The 20,650-nt window shown below is 39.8% G+C and overlaps 2 protein-coding genes across 2 annotated transcripts in view; one reads left to right on the forward strand and one right to left on the reverse strand.

Annotated features, from left to right (window-relative positions):
• Nucleotides 1-20,133, forward strand: part of gopc (golgi-associated PDZ and coiled-coil motif containing) — a 40,806-nt gene extending 20,673 nt beyond the window's left edge. The window contains exon 7 of the mRNA XM_083562530.1: nt 19,918-20,133. Within this exon, the coding sequence (XP_083418656.1) occupies nt 19,918-20,107 (190 nt within the window). The 3' untranslated portion in view covers nt 20,108-20,133. The remainder of the gene's footprint in view (nt 1-19,917) is intronic.
• The window catches only part of dcbld1 (discoidin, CUB and LCCL domain containing 1), a 37,671-nt gene continuing 18,643 nt past the window's right edge, over nt 1,623-20,650 (reverse strand). The window contains exons 7-15 of the mRNA XM_083562486.1: nt 19,803-19,843; nt 17,129-17,314; nt 12,790-12,902; nt 12,554-12,710; nt 10,189-10,299; nt 9,981-10,068; nt 7,055-7,104; nt 4,057-4,176; nt 1,623-3,107 (exon numbers count right to left, since the gene is read on the reverse strand). Coding sequence (XP_083418612.1) covers nt 2,572-3,107; nt 4,057-4,176; nt 7,055-7,104; nt 9,981-10,068; nt 10,189-10,299; nt 12,554-12,710; nt 12,790-12,902; nt 17,129-17,314; nt 19,803-19,843 — 1,402 coding nt within the window. The 3' untranslated portion in view covers nt 1,623-2,571. The remainder of the gene's footprint in view (nt 3,108-4,056; nt 4,177-7,054; nt 7,105-9,980; nt 10,069-10,188; nt 10,300-12,553; nt 12,711-12,789; nt 12,903-17,128; nt 17,315-19,802; nt 19,844-20,650) is intronic.

Genomic DNA, 20,650 nt, shown 5'->3' on the forward strand with positions numbered 1-20,650 from the left:
CAGTGTTCTTCACTTCACCGCTCATAATGTTCTAACATCATAATGTTCTGCCTAATTGGTGTATTTACTGTTGATATATATGCAGAAGCTGATGGTTTTCTTACAAGTTCCTGCTTTTCAGCAGCTACAGCCAGACATTTCCTCAGCTTCTCTTTACTTTAATATGTTACATCTCACTGGTACAAAGAGCTCGCACTGGAGACATCTTCCAGAAATGCTGCTCAGAAAAAACATTCAGTATTCATCTCGCCTTTTCTGTTACTATACAAACAATTATGTAAGGGGTAGCAGGAGCTCAGTGGTTAAGGCTCTGGGTTGCTGGTCAGGAGTTTGGGTCCCAGAATTGCCAAGTTGCTACTCTTGGGGCCCTTGAGTATGGCCCTTATCTCTCTAAGGGCAGATGAATGAAATTCCTTGACTACACATTTGATGTAGAATTTTGTCCTCAAAGTTGTTTGCAAATGAACTGAATCTACATCATTCCTTCTTTTCTTCTATTTGTACTCATTTATTATTTTTTTTTTTAGAGAGAAAGAATTGCTGGATACTTGTATAGATTTTTTTTGGTTCTGGTTGCAGATGGGTAAGTGGTAACTCAGTGGTTATGGCTGCCTCTCTTTGGGCCCTTGAGCAGGGCCCTTAACCCTCTGGGCTCCATAGGCACTGTATGAGGTGGTATCAAAAAGTTTTGAGACTAGTTTTGTAACAGATGGCAGCACAAAGCTGGATGCAGAGTCACAGGGAGCACCGAACTTCACAAGTCAGTGTGCGAAAAGACATCGTCCTGTGTACTTGGTGGAGCTGTGCAACTGGTGCTAATCTGACCACGTGCGCATCCTGTCATCCCAACTTCCTAAAACTGTGATCATAAAATTATTCTTAAAATAAAAAAATAAATAAACGTTTAATGTGAACGGGGTGTAAACTTTTGCACTCAACCGCATGTAATATATGAATGGGGATTATTAATAGGTTTGAACTGCAGTGTAAATGGGGGTCAGCTGCTGTTCATAACTGATGCAATGCCGTCACATTCCAACACACACACAAGTTTTCCTCCTGCACTTCTGGTGGAAGTCTGACAAGCAACACACAATTAATGTGTTCAACTGGTGTGTGTGTGTTGTTTTTATCCCGACTCATAATGCACATCCTGTGTGTTCAGGAAGTGTGAGCAGCCAGTAGATCAGTGTTTCTGTTTTACAGCCGTGTGTTTGGAATGCAGGAGGTTTCCAGCATGTCGCTCTCACAGATCACAACTGCCACACACACACACACACACACACACACACACACACACACACACACACACACACACACACACACACACACACACACACACACACACACACACACACACACACACACACACACACACACACACACACACACACACACACACACACACACACACACACACACACACACACACACGGTGGTGAGACAGCCCGAGACAGCCAGGTCAACTGCTGATCCAGCATTCATGACTCTGCTCACAGCTGAAGGGCAGCGCTGGGAGTCTCCGAGCTGAACTCTTCACACAGAAACCATGCAGGAACATTTCAGCAATGTCAGACATTCTCGTTCTCTCATGCCGGTAAAGACCACATGACATGTCCACGTCTCTTTAAAGTCTCTTTAATGCAGCAGCAGCAGCACACGCCCAGGCGCAGCTTTGCAGCTTCGAATACGCCACGCCCGTCTTTTCGCCTTCTCTTCACAATATACATTTTTGAATCTGTATAGGGAATATGCACACTGGATTAAAAAAAAAAAAAAAAAAGTCACACTGACAACAGTACCACTGCACATGGCTCAGAGAAACAGAGGAAGTGTGTCCTTGGAAAAGAGGAAACCCGTCCTGTTTGGAGCAGTTCGGCGAATCAAAGGAAGAAAAAAAAAACAAACAAACAAAAAAATTACGTCACCCTCAGAAAACTAGATGTTCAAATTTTTGTAGTCCGTTTTCTCATGATCACAATTTTCTCTTGTTCTCGACATGAAAGCCGTTTTCTTGTGATCACGTATTCAATTTCTCCACGTGTTCTCCACAAATAGTTATGCTATAGTCCATGCCTTTAGAACACGCTTTTATGGCGAATACACCGAAAAATTCAATACCGATCACCAGGAAACAACGTTTATGTCAAAATCACGAGAAAATAAAGCAAATTTTATGTTGAGAGAAAACAAAAAAGAAAAACATTTAGGGCTTCTGTAGATAAAACACCAGTGGCGTTAAAAAAAAAAAGAAGAAAAAGACGACGTTCTGTCATTTGTTCTAAATTGCTGAATATACAGGATTGCATGGCAGAAAGAAAGAGAACCCTGTTCCATAAAAAAAAATAAAACTGATAAAACTCTTAAGACAAAATATATTCAATTTGCACAGCAGTTTAAACACACACACACACACACACACACACACACACACACACACACACAGCATCGACGTTTCCTCTCGCACACCGAGACGGCCATATTTTTCAGCACGGGTATGCAAAAAAAAAAAATCACTCCCTGGTATAAAAAAATAAGTTATAAGAAGGTCCCATAGATGTTTATTTTTTTTCAGGTTCCACTCAGGCTGCTGCCCTCAGGGTCGGGTCTGTGTGGGATGGAAGCATTGATCCTGCAGTCACGTGGTGCTAAAAACCCCTTTGCCTGAGGTCTCTGATATTCCGAACAGCCTCCGTTCTGCAGAACTGCAGGATTCCTGCCCTTAGGGCTGTCGTAAACCCCCTCAGACTGGTTTTTGATCTGGGGTGTCTGGTATCCCCCAGACTGGTTTTCTCCCACCACCTTTCTGTAGTTGCCGTTGTCTGTGGCTTTAAATGAGGAGCTTTTGCTGAGGACGACCCCGGGGACGCTGTAGCTTGGGTCCGGAAACACGTCCTTGCGGAAGGTGTGGCGCTCGATGATGGGCGTGGCGTACTCCGGCTCCTGGTTGGTCAGGGGGAGGGCGTACTGATTGGCCGTGTGCAGGTAGTCGTAATGAGACGTGGCCTCCCCGGGATTTTCCTTAGGATTGTCCGTGTCTATGGGCCGGAAGGTTGAGCCTTTCCTGGATACCATCCCTACGCCGAGCATCAGCGGCTGCTGGTAGTCTGACAAGAGAGTGAGGAAAAAAAAGTTCATTAAAAAATGAAATCAAAAAGAGAGGTCAGAGAATGAGATTAGATAAGAGTGAGAGATCAGAGAGTGAGATTGGAAAGAGATAAGAGCCTGAGATCATAGTGAGATTAGAGAGTGTGAGATCAGAAAGAGAATAGAGTGAGAGATTGGAAAGAGATCAGAGTGAGAATTCAGAAAGAATTTAAAAGGAGCTCAGAAAGAATTCAAAAAGAGATCATGCTGAGAGATCCGAGTGAGATTTAAAAAGGGGTCAGAAATTAAGATAAGCATGAGAGATCGGACAATGAGATTGGAAAAAGATCAAAACATGAGATCATAGTGAGATTAGAGTGTGTTTAATCGGAAAGAGATTAGAGCCAGAAATTGGGAAGTGAGATTAAAAAGATCAGAGAAAATTCGGAATGAGATAATGAGAGACTGAAGTGAGAATGGAAAAATCTGATTTAATCGGGACAAAGGCATCAGACACGTTCACCTTTAACCACAACATTTTTTCTTTTTCTTTTTTTTATGGTTTTAATTGAACTGTATAAAATTAAACTTGAGTGATCAGACAGCGAAACTGAAAAGAGATACAAATGAATGGTTTTAATTGAACCTTACAGCGAAACATACAAGTTTATAGGAGCCATGCAATGCAAAATATACTTAATAAAACAAGATCTGAGATTAGAAAATAACAGGGATTGAGAAAAAAAACAAAAAAAAAAACAGACTTGACTTCAAAAAGATCCTGGAAATGAACTGGGGGAATGTAAAAAAAATAAATAAATAAATTGCTAATTTAAATAATAAATTCTATTATTTCAATCATGGATCAAATCCTCCACCCAGCTAGAGGGCTAAATATGATTATTTATTAACCTAATAGATTTCCGGGTCAAACCGGAATCAGGCGGATAAGCGAGGCATCTTACTGACCTGCCATGTCGCTGGTGACCAGGTCTATTTTAGGAAGATGCTCTTTCTCTGAGCTGTAGCTGAAGGTGAACTCTGTGGACTGCTGCCTGGCAGACGGAGGTTTCACCTGCTTCCAGCAACCTGGACGTGAAAAAACAGGAACCAGTCAGAGAAATGTAATAAAAGCACTACAGCATTAAACCAGGCATTGCTGTGTCTGAGAGAAAAAGGAAAGTTCAGGAGAAAGCCTGCAGCGGTGTTGATGCAGAAATTAAACAAAACGTGACCTGCTTGTTAACATTTCACAAAAGTTTATTTCGATCCTAAAGACCGCCTCGAGCTGTTTTGCGCAAGACTGATTTCTTTCTATTTTTTTTTAAATATAGACACAACCATGTCCATGTTCCAACAGGAATAAATCAAACACAAGGTTACAGTTTATTTCCCACCAAACTGAGATCTGACACGACTGTTCAGATGAATATGGCGGATGTGCTCGGATTAAAGCTTGTTCCTTTGTGTAAATGACTGTTTGGTTTCTCAGCTCGAAGCAACAACCGAAATGCTTATAAACATAAAAGAAATCTTGCATGCTTTTTTTTTTACAGTCTTTTTTTCAAAACATGCAACAGTTTGTTCAAAACTTGCGATCTGGTTGGCTGAACACAGGTTGCTAAGTAACCACAGCAAAACAAACAACACATCGTGTACGTGGTGTTCATTCGCTTTTGTTTTGTTTAAAAATGAAAGTGATGAAATTACTGTTTATAAAAAATATTTTAAACATGCCTATTCAGTCATAGTAATTTGGGATTGTGGGATTCTTGAACAACCTGAATGTAAAATAACTGACCAACCACCAACACACAATTCATCAGTAGCCTCATCCAACTTCATATGAATCACTATGAACTTTTTAAAAAGGAACAAGTTTGTGACAGGAAATGGGAGTCATATATCCTCTTCTTGCAAAGTTATGCCATAGAACAGAACAACCCTGAACTGCCCTGCCCTGAACTGCCTCGCCCTCGACAGCCCCGCCCTCGACAGCACGATCTCACCCTTATTTACCCCTTACCATGTTCCACTAGATTGTCTAATATCTCTGAATACATTGCTCTGGTTTTAATGTTTTGTAGACTGGGTGCTACACTGGATGCTAGATTTGATGTTCGATTGGATGCTAGACTGTATGTTAAATTGGAAGTTAGACCGGATGCTAGACTGGATCTTAGATTGGATGCTAGACTGGATGTTAGGTTGGAAGTTAGACTGGATGTTAGGTTGGAAGTTAGACTGGATGTTAGGTTGGAAGTTAGACTGGATGTTAGGTTGGAAGTTAGACTGGATGTTAGGTTGGAAGTTAGACTGGATGCTAGACTATGTCAAATTGGAAGTTAGACTGGATGTTAGGTTGGAAGTTAGACTGGATGTTAGGTTGGAAGTTAGACTGGATGCTAGACTATGTCAAATTGGAAGTTAGACTGGATGCTAGACTATGTCAAATTGGAAGTTAGACTGGATGTTAGGTTGGAAGTTAGACTGGATATTAGGTTGGAAGTTAGACTGGATGCTAGACTATGTTAAATTGGAAGTTAGACGATGTTAGGTTGGAAGTTAGACTGGATATTAGGTTGGAAGTTAGACTGGATGCTAGACTATGTTAAATTGGAAGTTAGACTGGATGCTAGATTTGATGTTAGATTTGATGTTAGATTAGCTGCTAGACTGGATCTTAGATTGGATGCTAGACTGAATGTTAGGTTGGAAGTTAGACTGGATGCTATATTGATGTTAGGTTTGAAGTTAGACTGGATGCTAGATTTGATGCTAGACTGGATGCTAGATTGGAAGTTAGACTGGATGCTAGGTTGGAAGGTCGACTGGATGCTAGGTTGGAAGGTCGACTGGATGTTAGTTTTAAAGTTAGACCGGATGCTAGACTATGTTAAATTGGAAGTTAGACTGGATGCTAGATTTGATGTTAGATTAGCTGCTAGACTGGATCTTAGATTGGATGCTAGACTGGAAGTTAGATTGGATGCTATATTGATGTTAGGTTTGAAGTTAGACTGGATGCTAGATTGGAAGTTAGACTGGATGCTAGATCTGGTGCTAAATTTGAAGTTAGACTATATGCTAGTTTTGATGTTAGATTGGATGCTAGACTGGATGCTAGACTGGACGCTAGACTGGACGCTAGATTAGATCTTAGATTAACTGCTGGATTGGATGTTAGACTGAATGTTAGATTGGAATTATTGTGCACTTTAGAACATTGATCATATGTGGTAATGTAAGATTTTGATGGCTACACTGTAATTAAAGGAATAGAGAAAATGAATTAATAAATAATCTCTTTTTTGTTTGAGCTCAGAAACAATACAAAACCACTTTGTCCTTTTTCTGCTTTTAAAATTAAATCCAAATAAAGGAACGAAGGCGTCATATTTCTCTTTTTTGGTGGTAAATTTGAGAGTAAAAAAAAACAAATGAGTGCAACATACATGTAGCAAACACCAACAATTTAGTTCGTTTTTATTTGAATATGACTCTAATTATTGAAGTTCAGCAGGTAACATTAACCCTAGTGTTGGTTTTTCTCTTAACAGAACGCAGCAGCTTGGTGTGTATTTACACACTCGGTGTTTATAGATGGTCAGGACGATGTTGCTGCTTCACCCAGTTTCCTTCTGGAGCTTTCTAGTGTGTTTACAGCTGCGTGTGTGAAGCAGTGTGAAGTACAGCGATGTGTGGAAATCAATATTCTTCTCTTACTCGCGTCAGGGTTTCGTGTATTTTGGTGTTAAATGCGTTAGGAGAACAGCAGGACTGTGAAACATGACAGAATGTGAGTTTAAAGAGTATTGTTGCAGATGATCTCGGCTTTGATCCCACAGATATTAAAGAGACTCGGTTTGGGGTTGAACTGAACAATGAAGAAAAAATAGTTTTTATACTTTTGGCCAAACACTGAAATTCAATGGAGAAAATTTTAGGGCTGCGTTTATGGACTGACCTGTTTGTGGAAGATCTGCAGCGTCGTACCCGTTCTCTTTGCTCTTCTTCCTGGAGAGACAGAGCGAAAGGGTCAATTTAAGTTGCACAAAGACAGGAAAGAGAAAGAGAGAAAGAGAGTAGGAGACAGAGACAGAAATAAAGAAAACAGAGAGAGGGAGAGGGAGAAAGAGCGAGACAAAACAAATTACATATAGACACAGATAGACAAAAAACAAGGAGAGGGAGAGCAACAGAAAGAGGGGTAGTGAGACAAAAAAGAGAGAGTCAGGAAGAAAAGGAAATAAATCAAGTTGAAAAGAAAGATAGAGAAGGTTGAGAGACAAAAGGACACACAATTAGAGTTGGTGAGAGACCGATACAAAAAAGGACAAAACCAAATGAGAGAGAGAGAGAGAGAGAGAGACAGACAGACAGACAGACAGACAGACAGACATGGAGAATAGAAGAGAAGTGAAGCAAAGGAAGACAGAAAGACACAAAACAGATCAAATTATATTTGAAAAGACAGAAGGAAGGTGAGAAACCGGTGCATATGATGAATTAGTCAAGAGAGAGGGAGACACAGACAAAATGAGAGACAAAGGGGAAAAAAATAGAAAGCTGAAAAGAAAGAAAGGTGCATACAATTAAAGTTGAGGGAGAGAGGGAGAGAGAGAGAGAGAGAGAGAAAGAGAGAGAGAAACAAAGAGAAACAGAGAAAAGAGAAAGTTGAGACTCAGCTTCATACAATGAATTAGTCAAGAGAGGGGGCGACAAATACAGGAAAAAAAGGAAAAACGAGTAAAGCGAGAGAGAAAGATGAAGAAAAAACAAAAGAAGGAGAGAGCGCTTAATGTGAGCAGTGTCTTTCCCTCGGGATCTCCAGCTCTTAGGTTATTGTTCCTGCTATACTCTACAGCTTTATCCTCTTTTCTCCAAATCCCTCCATCCCCAGCCTGACAAAGAGCAGGCCAATCTCCTGACTCTGACCTTTGGCCCTCTGTCCCGTCTTTTCTTCTCCTCCCTCCTTCCCTTCCTTTTTCTTTTCCACAGGCTGCGATACAATAAGTGTGATCAGAAGAAGGATAATATCTGCTGGTCCATCGCTCACTTGTGTAGATCAGTGGCCCATATGCTTATCACCATAGACACAAAACCACACACACGCACACACACACACACACACACACACACACACCTAAGAAATTAATTATCCCTGCGCTCCTGTGTCTCACAACATGACAACGTCTATGATAAGGAAATGTGTCCACTTTACAGCACATCAATTCCTAGACAATGTCCTCAGCCAGAGCAACTTTGCACTAAAATTGCATTAAAGTCTCCACCAATGAACCAGACATTCTGATGCTGGTTCATTAGAACACCAAGAACACCACCAACAGAGAACTTCCTTGGAGATGCTGGGGATTAAACCCAGGATCACATACCGTACTTGCGAATACAAATCCACACGTGATTCTCAGTCACAGATTTAGGCCATGTCCATTTTAATACGTTTGCCTTTAAAAATGCAAATTGTGTCTGCGTTTTGGTCTTCCTTACGCACCGACACTGCGGTAGCAAAGCTTTCAATGAAAAAAAGGAAAAAAAAACAACCTCTCTGAAGCGGATCCATTTTAAAATTTTCCAAAACAATAGTGTACGAGGAGCGTTTTTAGAAATGGAAAAAAAAATAATACCGTTTTCAAATGTATCCGGATTTGCTTGACTCTAGGAATTAGGCATTATTTCACCTCCAAACAGTGCTGTGAAAACTCCTCTTCCTGATTTATTTATTTATTGATTGATTTTATTTTTTTGCATATTTGTCACACACAGGTTTTGGAGTGAAACCCTAAGGCCGTTTATGTTTGAAAACCTCTCCACTGTGTCAAAACAATTCTGCAAAGAACAGTGGGTCAAATTTGTTCCACAGCGATCTGAAAAAGTCATTGCATTGTTTTGTTTTTTCCCCAAACGAACGATGTTGTTGCCTCATAGTGGTGGTACGAGCAGTTCTTGGGTTTAGGGAGCAATTACTTTTTCACCTAGGACCAGATAGAGTTGCACTGCTTTTTTTCCCTTAATAAATAAAAATCACATTTAAAATTTAGTTTTAAAGAATTTATTTGGGTTATCTTTGTGTAATTATATATATATATATATAAATTCACTTAGTCAAGGTTTAGCCGAGTGGTCACATGACCCAAACCAGAATTTTTAAACCAAAAAAAAAAAAAAAAACCTTTAAAAAAAAGTAACAAACTTTAACTTTTTTGACTTTCTGACTCATTTCTGTTTGACCCGTACGCTCAATCACGTTTTGGTGCATCTGCCTAAATTAATTTGTTACCAATATTTGGTATGTAGATGGATTTCTCGTCTCTAAACTGTTTCTCGAGTGCGTTCTCTCGGCACCGCTGCTGCTACGTGAATATGACGTATCTCAACACTACCGAGACCGAGGCGTGTCCTGAGAGTCACATAGAATACAGATTAACATGGCAGAGGTAGAGCTGTAACTTCCTGCACACGCAACAGGGAAAGAACGTCTGGTTTTATTTTATCTTTATTAATTTTTTGCACTACAAAGGCGTGTTTGTGAAAGGGTTTGTAAAAGTTAGAAGCCAGAAGGCACGTAAGTAAATCGATGTCTGTCTGAACCGAAGAAATAAAAGCGATCTGTAGCATGCTAAATCTCAGAGCATCCTATTTTTCCATTGCATCGAATAGCATCAAAATTAGATCGCACTGCATCGTAATTGGGTGAATCGTATTGTATCAGCTACTCTATATGTACCCGAGTTATGTTATGGAGACGCACATCCCAAGGACATTCGCGATCGCATCACTTGAAATCCAGAACAAACATCTCTGCTGCGTTTCTCTTTAAGAGATGTTCACTCATGTCGTAACAACAGCCTTAACGCATGGGGTGCACTTACTTTTGCAGCAGTTTAAAACCGCAGATCGCAGACACCAGCACTAGAGCCACACACAGCACCGCAGACACCACGATGATGATCAGCTTCACTGTGGACAGGAAGAAAAAAAAAAAAGAAGAAGAATGAGACACAGTGACTATAAGGTGAACATTAAAGGGAAATATGTAGTCATTAAGATATCATGCAGGACATGTGGATAAAGCGGTACCTAGATCAGACTGAGGCAGGGGTTCAGGGATTTCCTTTTCCTCCAGTTTGGGTCGGTTGGACAAAACCTCCTGGGTGACCTGGGATGTCACGTTGACTCCTTCGAGCACTACTGTAGGATAACAGGATGAAGGAAGTTTCCAAATTTAGTACAATATTTATGCAACACAGTTTAATCCTTTTTTTAAAGGAAGCATGGGGTGACCCAGAATAGTCAAAGATTCAATGCCTCAATAGGAGGAGCCTGATTCAACTACCGGCCTCACAGTCCAATCTTATGTTATGAAACGTGGATCGTGCCATTTGGGTTATATAGGGGTGCTGCAATGTCTGATTTCACATAGAACTACTGGTTTTCTCCCAATAACTTAATATACAGCCTGTTATTGTAATGCTGTGAATAAGAAGGTGAAAAGAAAGAAGCTTTCTTTCCGTCTCCCCCGTGAGAATTCACCTTCCATGATCCGTAAACAAGAAAGAAGAAAGGGATTTAAATACAGTATTTAACAATGTCTGGAATATCCTTTAAAGGTATATTCTGTTACAATTGAATTCCAAAAAATCTTTTGTTGTTTGTTTTTCTGTACCACCGACGTTGCGCTGTACTTAGAATGTGCCGGCAATTTAGCCGAATTCATGACATGCAAAATCCTGCAGTGTGTGCATTTCTGTCTTTCTTATTTATCTCAGGTTTACTGATACAAAAAGTTTTTATACATTTTCTTGTATATCTTGACTTGAAAATTCTCATTCAACTATGTAAATCCTTAATCGGGGACACCCCTTAACGGAAGGTTTAAAAAAATAAAATAAAATAAAAAAAATGTATAAATAAAGACACCATTTTCTGACTTCATTCACATCATTGGGTCTGGAATCTATGGCTACAGTCACATTAATTTGAAACCGATTTGTCACGTGCGTAACCATACACGATACGAGACGAAATGTTTACAACTACTGGTCTGTGACATAAAATAGAATAAAAAAATAAAAGAATGAAAGTGAACATTTTATTACAGAAAAATAGAAAAGAGGAATTAGATCAAATTTCCGATAAAAACAAACACAGTGAAATTAAATAAAGTAGAATTTACGCTATCTACGGAAGAAGAACATCATAAAGAAATACTATATACCAGGTGTGTAAAGTGTTTGAGTAAATTCAATTCAATTCTCAATTCAATTTAATTCATTTTTATTTGTATTGCGCTTTTAACAATGAACGTTGTCTTAAAGCAGCTTTACACAGATAACATGGTGATTAAAAGTGAATATGTCTTTATAAGTAAGTTTTTCCCTGATGAGTGAGCCGGTGGCGACTGTGGCATGGAAAAACTACCCGAGATAGCATAAGGAAGAAACCTTGAGAGGAACCAGACTCAAGAGGAAACCCATCCTCATCTGGGTTGCACCGAATGTCCATTTATAGCAGTAAAGTAAATTATTTTACTTGTAATTTTTTGAATACTTTCTAGTTTTAGTATCAAATGTATAAACACGTTTTACACACCACTCAACTACATGACTCAATATGTTCTTTTTACATACTGTACTTTACACATTTTACACCTCTGTTCAAGACGTCATTGAGACTAAACACTCCAGTACCCACTTTTACCTCAGAGTAACTGTAAAATACTATATAATATAAATAATAAAAATATAGAGAGCTGCATCAAACCACTGTCAGCTCTGAATATATTGTTTTACTTAATCTAAAATGATTTACCTTTATTTGAGTTGTCCATTGAATACTAACGGTTCTTTTTCTTTGTGACAAGGAACTCATTTTATTTGTAATTGAAGATTTTTGAAAGATTGTTATACTACTATACTACTTTTACCTCACAAAATGAGGACTTGTGCATCTTTGAGCTTGCGTTCACTAAGGGTCAAATGCTCAAGTACTGTTCAAATCAGATGATCGACAGTTTTACTCAGATCAACTTGAAAATGACTTGTAATTGAGGAAGTTTTGCAGTTAGGTACTTTTTTTTCACTACTTTCGTTTCTTTGAAGAAAAGAAAAAAATGCAATCTGCATATTAATTTAACAACACTATCAGGTGGACAGTAGGCACAACAAATGCAGGAAAACATGAACCACCATCTTGTTCGTTCTAAAGGCAAATGAGTCACATGAATAAAATTTCCCTTTGGTTTCTCAGTCTAATCTGCATATTGGAATTGGTTTTCAAATCTACCACTCACAGAAATCTCCATTCTCGCTGGATGAAAAAATATTTCGGTGTGTACGCAAGAGCAACATGTAGAGTAAAAAGATGCGTTGAATTGTAATATATGTGTAGAAGTATCTAAATTTACATGGACACATCCGGGCCTCGTTTCCTCACACACGCTTACCTGGAGGATCTCTGAAGTAGGTGCATCCGAGAAGCTCTGTGCTCAACCCGATCCCCTGGTGCCACTGCAGAGGGACGACACGGACGTAACGTGCGGCGAAGGACGGGTGGAAAGTGTTGCGCTTCTGATACAGTTTGTCTACGTTCCCTTCGAAGATCTGCCAGATAAATAGAACAGTGATTCGACTATCAAACAGTGACAGTAGTCATGTAACTACTCCAACTTCACTGCCTTACCATATCCTCGGAGCTGTTGTACTGAGCGTATGTGCGCCAGCGGCTCTTTTCCTTGTACACGATCTTGTAGCTTTTCACGTAGTAGCCGGAATCTAAGCCCTTAGTTAATATCCCTGAAAATAGACACCAAATATATAAGTACACACAAAACCCAAAAATTTGTATTGAAAATCTATAACCGAGGCCAAATAAACATTCAGCACAAATGTCCACAAATTTTGACCAAATATTGTGTATCATGATAAAAGCAGCAAAAAAAAAAAAATCTATGCAGTTTTTATTTATTTATTTATTTATTTTTTTATAGTGATGACATCACTTCGGTATTCTGTGTGCAGCAAGATGCAGCTCTACCTCTGCCATGTTAATCTGTTCTATCTAATCTAATTCTATGTGACTTTTAGGAAACGCCTCGGTCTCTGCAGTGTTTTGAAACTTCATATTCAGCGGCGGTGCTGAGAGAACGCGCTCGAGAAACAGTTTAGCGAATCGATCTACGTATCAATTATTGGTCACAAAACTACTAATAATTATAGATGAATAAAGCTTTTTTAGAATCACAACCCTAGCCTTTGGACTCTTATTTGGGATTTAGCCAAATTTGGTGGGGATTTGCCACAACATCCAGCTGCTGTGCAGCCCAGACGTCTCCCAGACACACGGTGCCTGAGTGGCGAACCAGAGACCTGTCATTACTTCATTTTTTTACCTGTCAGAACCTGAAAGCTTGCGTGTTCCGCCATCGTGCGTAAAACCTACTCATTTGATGATACAGCAGTTCAAAAATATAAAAGGAGACCAATTCTGTCTGTTACTGTTATTGCTATTAATTACTAGATCAGAGTTTGGAAGTGACATTTGCATTTAAATACACATTTTCGATTACACAGTTTTAATGCAACTACAACATACACATTTACTCAGTCAAAACAGTTTCCTTGGTACAAAAACAGTAGAAGTGCATTTTATGTTAAGCCTTCCTGAGCAGATGTCTCTAGCCCTGCGTTGCTCCTGTTCTAACAAGGAAGATTCACATTAAATGTACATGTTTAGCCACAAAAGATGATCTACAACAAAAGCTATGCGGGTTGAGTGTGTAGTTTTGATGAATTAGAATAACCAACTATATGTACATTTGAACCAACAGTTTGAACCAAGCCATTCAGAACCATGCTTTCAGTCAGAGCCTTCAGAACCATGCTTTCAGTAAGAGCCTTCAGAACCATGCTTTCAGACAGAGCCTTCAGAACCATGCTTTCAGTAAGAGCCTTCAGAACCATGCTTTTAGACAGAGCCATTCAGAACCATGCTTTCAGACAGAGCCTTCAGAACCATGCTTTCAGACAGAGCCTTCAGAACCATGCTTTCAGTCAGAGCCTTCAGAACCATGCTTTCAGTCAGAGCCTTCAGAACCATGCTTTCAGACAAAGCCTTCAGAACCATGCTTTCAGTCAGAGCCTTCAGAACCATGCTTTCAGACAAAGCCTTCAGAACCATGCTTTCAGACAGAGCCATTCAGAACCATGCTTTTAGACAGAGCCATTCAGAACCATGCTTTCAGACAGAGCCTTCAGAACCATGCTTTCAGTCAGAGCCTTCAGAACCATGCTTTCAGTCAGAGCCTTCAGAACCATGCTTTCAGACAAAGCCTTCAGAACCATGCTTTCAGTCAGAGCCTTAAGAACCATGCTTTTAGACAGAGCCATTCAGAACCATGCTTTCAGACAGAGCCATTCAGAACCATGCTTTTAGTCAGAGCCTTTAAAACCATGCTTTCAGTCAGAGCCTTCAGAACCATGCTTTCAGACAAAGCCTTCAGAACCATGCTTTCAGTCAGAGCCTTCAGAACCATGCTTTCAGTCAGAGCCTTTAGAACCATGCTTTTAGACCGAGCCATTCAGAACCATGCTTTCAAACAGAGCCTTCAAAAACCATGCTTTCAGACAGAACCTACAGAACCATGCTTGGAAGCTAGGGGGTTAGCTATGATAATCCTGGAGCAGAGAGGGTCAAGGGTATTGCTCAAGGGACCAAAAGTGGCAAGCTTGGCGATACTGGGACTCGAACCCTTGACCTTCCGATCAGGAACCACTTCCCACAAATTTCTATACAGTATTATCATGTACTCGGTGTTCCGACTGCTGAAATGCTTTTGTGTGTTCGGTCATGCATGCGCGGTTTGAACGACCATGACCTTTGCTACAGGAAGACATTTCAACTCAATCTAAAAAAAATTAAAACATAAAAATATAAAAACAATTTAAAAATGTAAAAAAATCAATGACTATGGAACCATTACTATGATTGAAATAAAACAAATCCTCAAAAAAAAAATCTAACTTCTGTTCGACCACCAACATTAACCAGAGGAATGATCAGGATGATCACGTGACCTGTGTACGTGAGCCATGAGTTGGCATAATTTCTCACTGTCCTTGGGAGAATACCAGAGGCTGAAGGAAGAGCGGTATTCTTCAGTGGCACTCGGACTCTTCATATTATACGAGCGCTGCTAAGATAACAGAGCTTCTTTCTCTCGTAGAAGCCGATTCCAGTCACAACCATCACATTTAAAAGGAAAGAGGGAAGAAAAAAAAAAAAAAAAACCTTGGTGGCTTCTGTGCAGAACACAAAGCGAGGCTTTCTCTCGTCCTGGCCTGCCATGTTCAAAAGAAACTCCGGTCCGCTCCCATAGTGAAATGCGCCTTTGTAAATAAATAAGTAAATAAAATAAAAGCCGAGGAAACAACAAGACAGAAGGGCTTTCAAGGCTTTGACGTAACAGCGGGAATAAAGCCACACTGATCAGCTGGGTATGAGGCGGAGGAGCATGGAAACTCTCATGTGCTCTAGGGCACCAACGTCGGATACTTCATCGAGGGTCACGAGAAAGAGCCTTTGTAAAGATAATTACTCCTTGTACAGTCTCTGGACCCAAGCCTGGACTCTGATCCCCTTCCCTCTCACTCTCTCCCTCAGACAGATGTGTGTATAGAGAGGTTTCTTCCTCTTAATCTGCATTATTCCAGAACGAGTGGAAAGATGAACAGTGATCAAGAAAAAAACAGCTCGTGCCACTGTGATTTTTACATTGGGAGTGGTAGCTTAGTGGTTAAGGCTCTTGGGCTCTGAAGGTTGTGACTTTAAATCCCAGCCACAACAAGCTGCCACTCCTAGGCCCCTGAACAAGGCCCTTAACCCCCATAGCGGCTCAGTTGTACAGTATGAAGGAGATAAATGTAAGTCGCTCTGGATAAAGGCGTCTGCCGAATGCCATAAATGTGAATATAAATGTACAAATAAACAATAAAGAGAAACTGATCAAGAAACAGTTGCTTACATGCTTAAAAATGACAAAACTTCATGCTTACTAGAGATGATAAGATTCGCTTCGGAGCGTCGTCATAAAAGTTAATGTGATGCATCAATTAAAAAATAAAAATAGAAATGTGCATCGGATACAAGTTAGCATGTTTGTGCATTGTTTGTAACATATTTGCGTTATTTCCGATTTATTTATTTATTCTTAGCTGTGGTTTTTTTACAGCCGGTTTGCATGCAGTCGTTTTTCGTGCGTTCAGGGAAAGAGAGCGAGAAAGTATAGAGGCACCGAATTGTGTAAAAGTAGTGAGTCTTGTCTGTTTTGTAGTGAGTAGTGAGTCTTGTCTGTTGAGTAGTGAGTCTTGTCTGTTTTGTTATGTATAGGTTTATTTATGTCTGTACTTTTGAGAGTCACTAACAGCTGGAACCAAATTCCTTGTGTGTGTCAACACACTTGGCCAATAAACCTGATTCTGATTCTGATTCTAATAATCGAGCGAGCCCTTGTTACATTGAATGTTCTTCCTGTCTCCATGGGTCCTCCACACCTCCATACACTGGGATTTTACAATTTTGGTCAAATAGTGTCAGGATACAATCCAGATACTGTTATATGCTAAAAGCAGACATTACAGCCAAGCGGTTTCCTATAAAGTACAGGGTGTCTTGAATTTTTTTTATGAATTCATTACATTTATTTGTTACATTTTATTTAATTTTTTAATGCTGTTTAGCATAAAAGTCAACCGAATATAGAATTTTGAGAAAACTCTGGGTTAGGGTTAACTGATAAGAACACTTGAAAAAAAATTTATATAATATTTTTTTTTTTTTTTTTTGGATCCCGAAATGCAATGAAAAATAAAACCTTCTGGATGGACAAATGCATTTAATTTTTATTGTATTTTTTTTTCTGATGGAAAACAACTGCATATATCCTGGAGAATGCTATCATCTGTTGCATAGTCATTATTTTCTATATCTCCTGTCAGAGATTAGCATGAAATGATGCTCTGACCTGTGATCCTCTTCTTCTCGCCCAGGTCGAGCTGGAGCCAGTGTTTACTGGCAGACTCGTTGTCCCAGATTCCTGTCGGAGAGACGGAGTGACCGAGGCCTCGGGACCAATCGCTTTGAATGCCGTCGAAATCGTCCCATGACTTGCTAGTTGATACGGGATGAAGCACCATCTGTCTGGAACAGTCTGTAAAAAGAAAAAAGGGAAGATGGGTGATTTTTCCAGAATCGATATAGACAGTCATAAAGCAGCTTTACGGAATAGGATTTCGCTATAGATCCGGATTGGAAGTGACTCTGGTGTCCAGCACTGGACAGCCTTTATAATTACAGCTATAGTTCTGTGGTAAACGCTACAGCACCCAGGAGAAAACACTCAAACACGAGTGAGACTTGAAGTGAAACACCAGCATCAGTGCAAAACGATTAGGAAAGCCAGAATGACCAGAAGAAGTGAGTCAGGATATGGTACTGCCTCAAACACAGACAGACAGACAGACAGACAGACAGACAGACAGACAGACAGACGGGAAGTCAAAATGGAGATATACCTTCAGACAGCAATCTTACAGCTTCAGTCAGTGCTTTTGGAGCTAGAGTCAGTGATCTTATACACTCAGTCAGTGTTTTTAGAGCTGAATAATTGAATTTACAGCTTTAATAAGTGGTTTTAGAACCTCAGTCAGTGATCTAACAGTTTCAGACAGGAAACTTTGAGCTTCAATCAGTGCTTTTAGAGCCTCAGTTGGTGCCTTTAGAGCTTCAGTCAGTGCTTTAATCAGGGCCCTTTAGACTCAATCAGTGACTTTTATAGTAATGAGGCCTTTATATACCCACTTACATTGACTTTTTTTCCGCATAAAACCAAAAAAAAAAAAAACGCTTTTTCAAGCTGTGTGTGAAATGTGTTTAGCATAAAACACATGTGGGTCGTGATGTCTTTATGGTGCTCACTGCTTCTACAGAAGGGGGGGGGGGGGCTTTAAAAAAGCTCAGCATCTGTGTATTAAACAGGGTCACGTGTGCACAGAACATTTCAGTATCACGGAAAGAAACAAGAACGCGCGCTCAGTCTGAAAAACACTTCCTCGGCGTGTCAGTGTTTGATGGTACGAGTGTGAGGTACAGCTTGGAGAAGGGGCAGGACACTGATCCTGATTGTAGTAGCAGGAGATGGATTGACAGTAATGAGGTTTGGGTTGGTTTTGAAAGGAGGGGGGTGGTCTGTCACGGTTTGAAGTGCACTGAGGAGAGGTAAATCCATTTCAGAGAAAAGCTCATCGATTTGTAGCCACTACAAATTGTGTGTATGGGGGGGCCATCATTTGTAATCATCCAAGGGACACACGACTGGTAGTGCTTATCTGCTTAGGTGCAGAAGTGAGCAGGTGTGTGTAGTGGCCGTTGGAGCTCGGTGTTGACAGCAGGGCAGCCGTTTGGTTTGTTAGCTTGATTCTTGGCACAGACAATCGCTGGGACGTGCCAGCACAAGTCAGGCTGCTCTGATGAAATAAAACCCTTCTGAGTGTCAGGTAGAAATAAATCTACTTTAGATAAGAGGTTCACACACTTTTAAAAGAAGCCTGCAAAACCACCAGGAGGACCTTTATCACTTCAACACACACTTGATAGGAATATAAAGATAAATAATTGAGATGGTACAAATTAAATTATAATTAAAAAAAAGAAAGATTCTAACAATATATAAAGCGGCCTTTAATAAGTTAAATACTCTCCCTACTGTGCAATAAAAAAATTAGCAATACCACATTTACTTATTTTTCGATTTTTATATGCGATTATAATTTTTACTGATTTTATTTTATGTGCAGTACAACTATTTTTAATTTCCGAATTGATTTTTTTATTATTTTTTTTTTTTAAATGTGCAAAACCACTTGATTACTTTTGTTTTTGTATTTATTCGTGCAATAATACTTTTTATTTACTTTTATTTCTTTAAATCTAAATGTGCAATAAACAACTTTTATTCTATTTATTTTTTAATAAACATTTGAAGTATCAAATTTTTTTAAATATTTTTTCCATGCAATAACACCTTTTATTTAATTATTCTTAAACGTGGAATATCACTATTATTTTTTATTTATTTATCTGTAATAAATAACTGGAAGCTTGTGTCAATGCAAACATAGTTGGCATTAAAGCTCTTTCTGATTCGCTGTTAAACATGAAAAAACAGTAAGTATGTGATTACTCAAATATAATAAACAATAAAAGTGAATTGCAAGCAAGGGGGAAGGAAAGGAAAAAAGGGAGAAAGGAAGGAGGGAAGAGGAAGGAAAGAAGGAGGGAAGAATGAAGGAAAGGTAAGGTAAGAAGAAAAGAAAGAAAGAAGGGCGAGGGAGAAAAATACAGAAAGTGAACGTTGTTAATTGGCGAAAAAGGGAAACGGAAAATAAAAAGGAAAGAGTTCACTTGTGATGCTGTTATGAATAACTAAGTGAGGATGTTGAAAGTGTGTCCTGTGGGTGGGGTTTTTGTGGAGATAATGTGCCAAAAGCGGTTTCAAAGCACTTCTTCCACACCTTCTGTTTGAAGTTCTTGGGACAGAATCATTACCATCATCATCATCATCATCATCATCATCATCAAACAGGAACATAGAAATAAACATGCTTATGGAGCAAAAAAAAAAAAAAAAAAACACTTACCATTGGTGACAAATGTGAAGAGCGTATCGGACAAAGAGCCGCTGAAAGAGAAAAAAAAAAAAAAAGAAAGATCAGTGTGTGATTATAATTCCAGTGATAAATGAAGGGAAACGCCCACAGGGGGTAAAGAGCTGATCCTCTATTGTCCCACTCTTAAATCACAGCTAAACCAAGTGAAGCTTTTGTTCCTAAAGACCCCCTGCTGCCTCCATGCAAAACCCCCCACCACACACACACACACACACACACACACACACACGTCTGCGGTGAATCCGAGCCGGCTCACAGAGAGATGTTTGAGCTAATTAGAGGGCGCGTGGTGGGAAATTGCACTTCTTACAGCTATTAGTTAAGAGCGTGCCATTTTCACGAGCGTCCTGGCAGCCATTTCCTAACGCTAGAGTTGAGTCCCGCACTCTGTGTAAAAAGGCAGAAATAAATCAGATGACTCAGGATTAATCACCGGCCACCGTCTACAAACCTGCACGTACTCACTCCGGGTACGCTGACCCCCTGAAATGTGATTATTGAATCATATCGACCGCGACGATCCACCGAGTTTTCCCTTGAGAGCCTCCATCATCAATCCAATCCTCTCCGAGCAGATTCGCTTCGACCAAGAAACTGTCTGATTGAAATCAGTGACGAGAGGAAAGTCTTGAACCTAGTGAGATGCCTTACTCTCGTCACTTACTGCCTCGGTGCCTCAGATTCTTTTCTGTGTTTTTGGTGTTTTAGCTCTTAGCAATTGTAGCTCCGCTTGCTAATTTATGCACTGCCATTTGTTTTATCAACAAATTACAGTATACTACCTCCAGCACCGTTTCTAGGCACAGGCAAACTAGGTG

Source organism: Silurus aristotelis (genome assembly GCF_946808225.1).
Source record: "Silurus aristotelis genome assembly, chromosome: 15".
NCBI lineage: Eukaryota > Metazoa > Chordata > Actinopteri > Siluriformes > Siluridae > Silurus > Silurus aristotelis.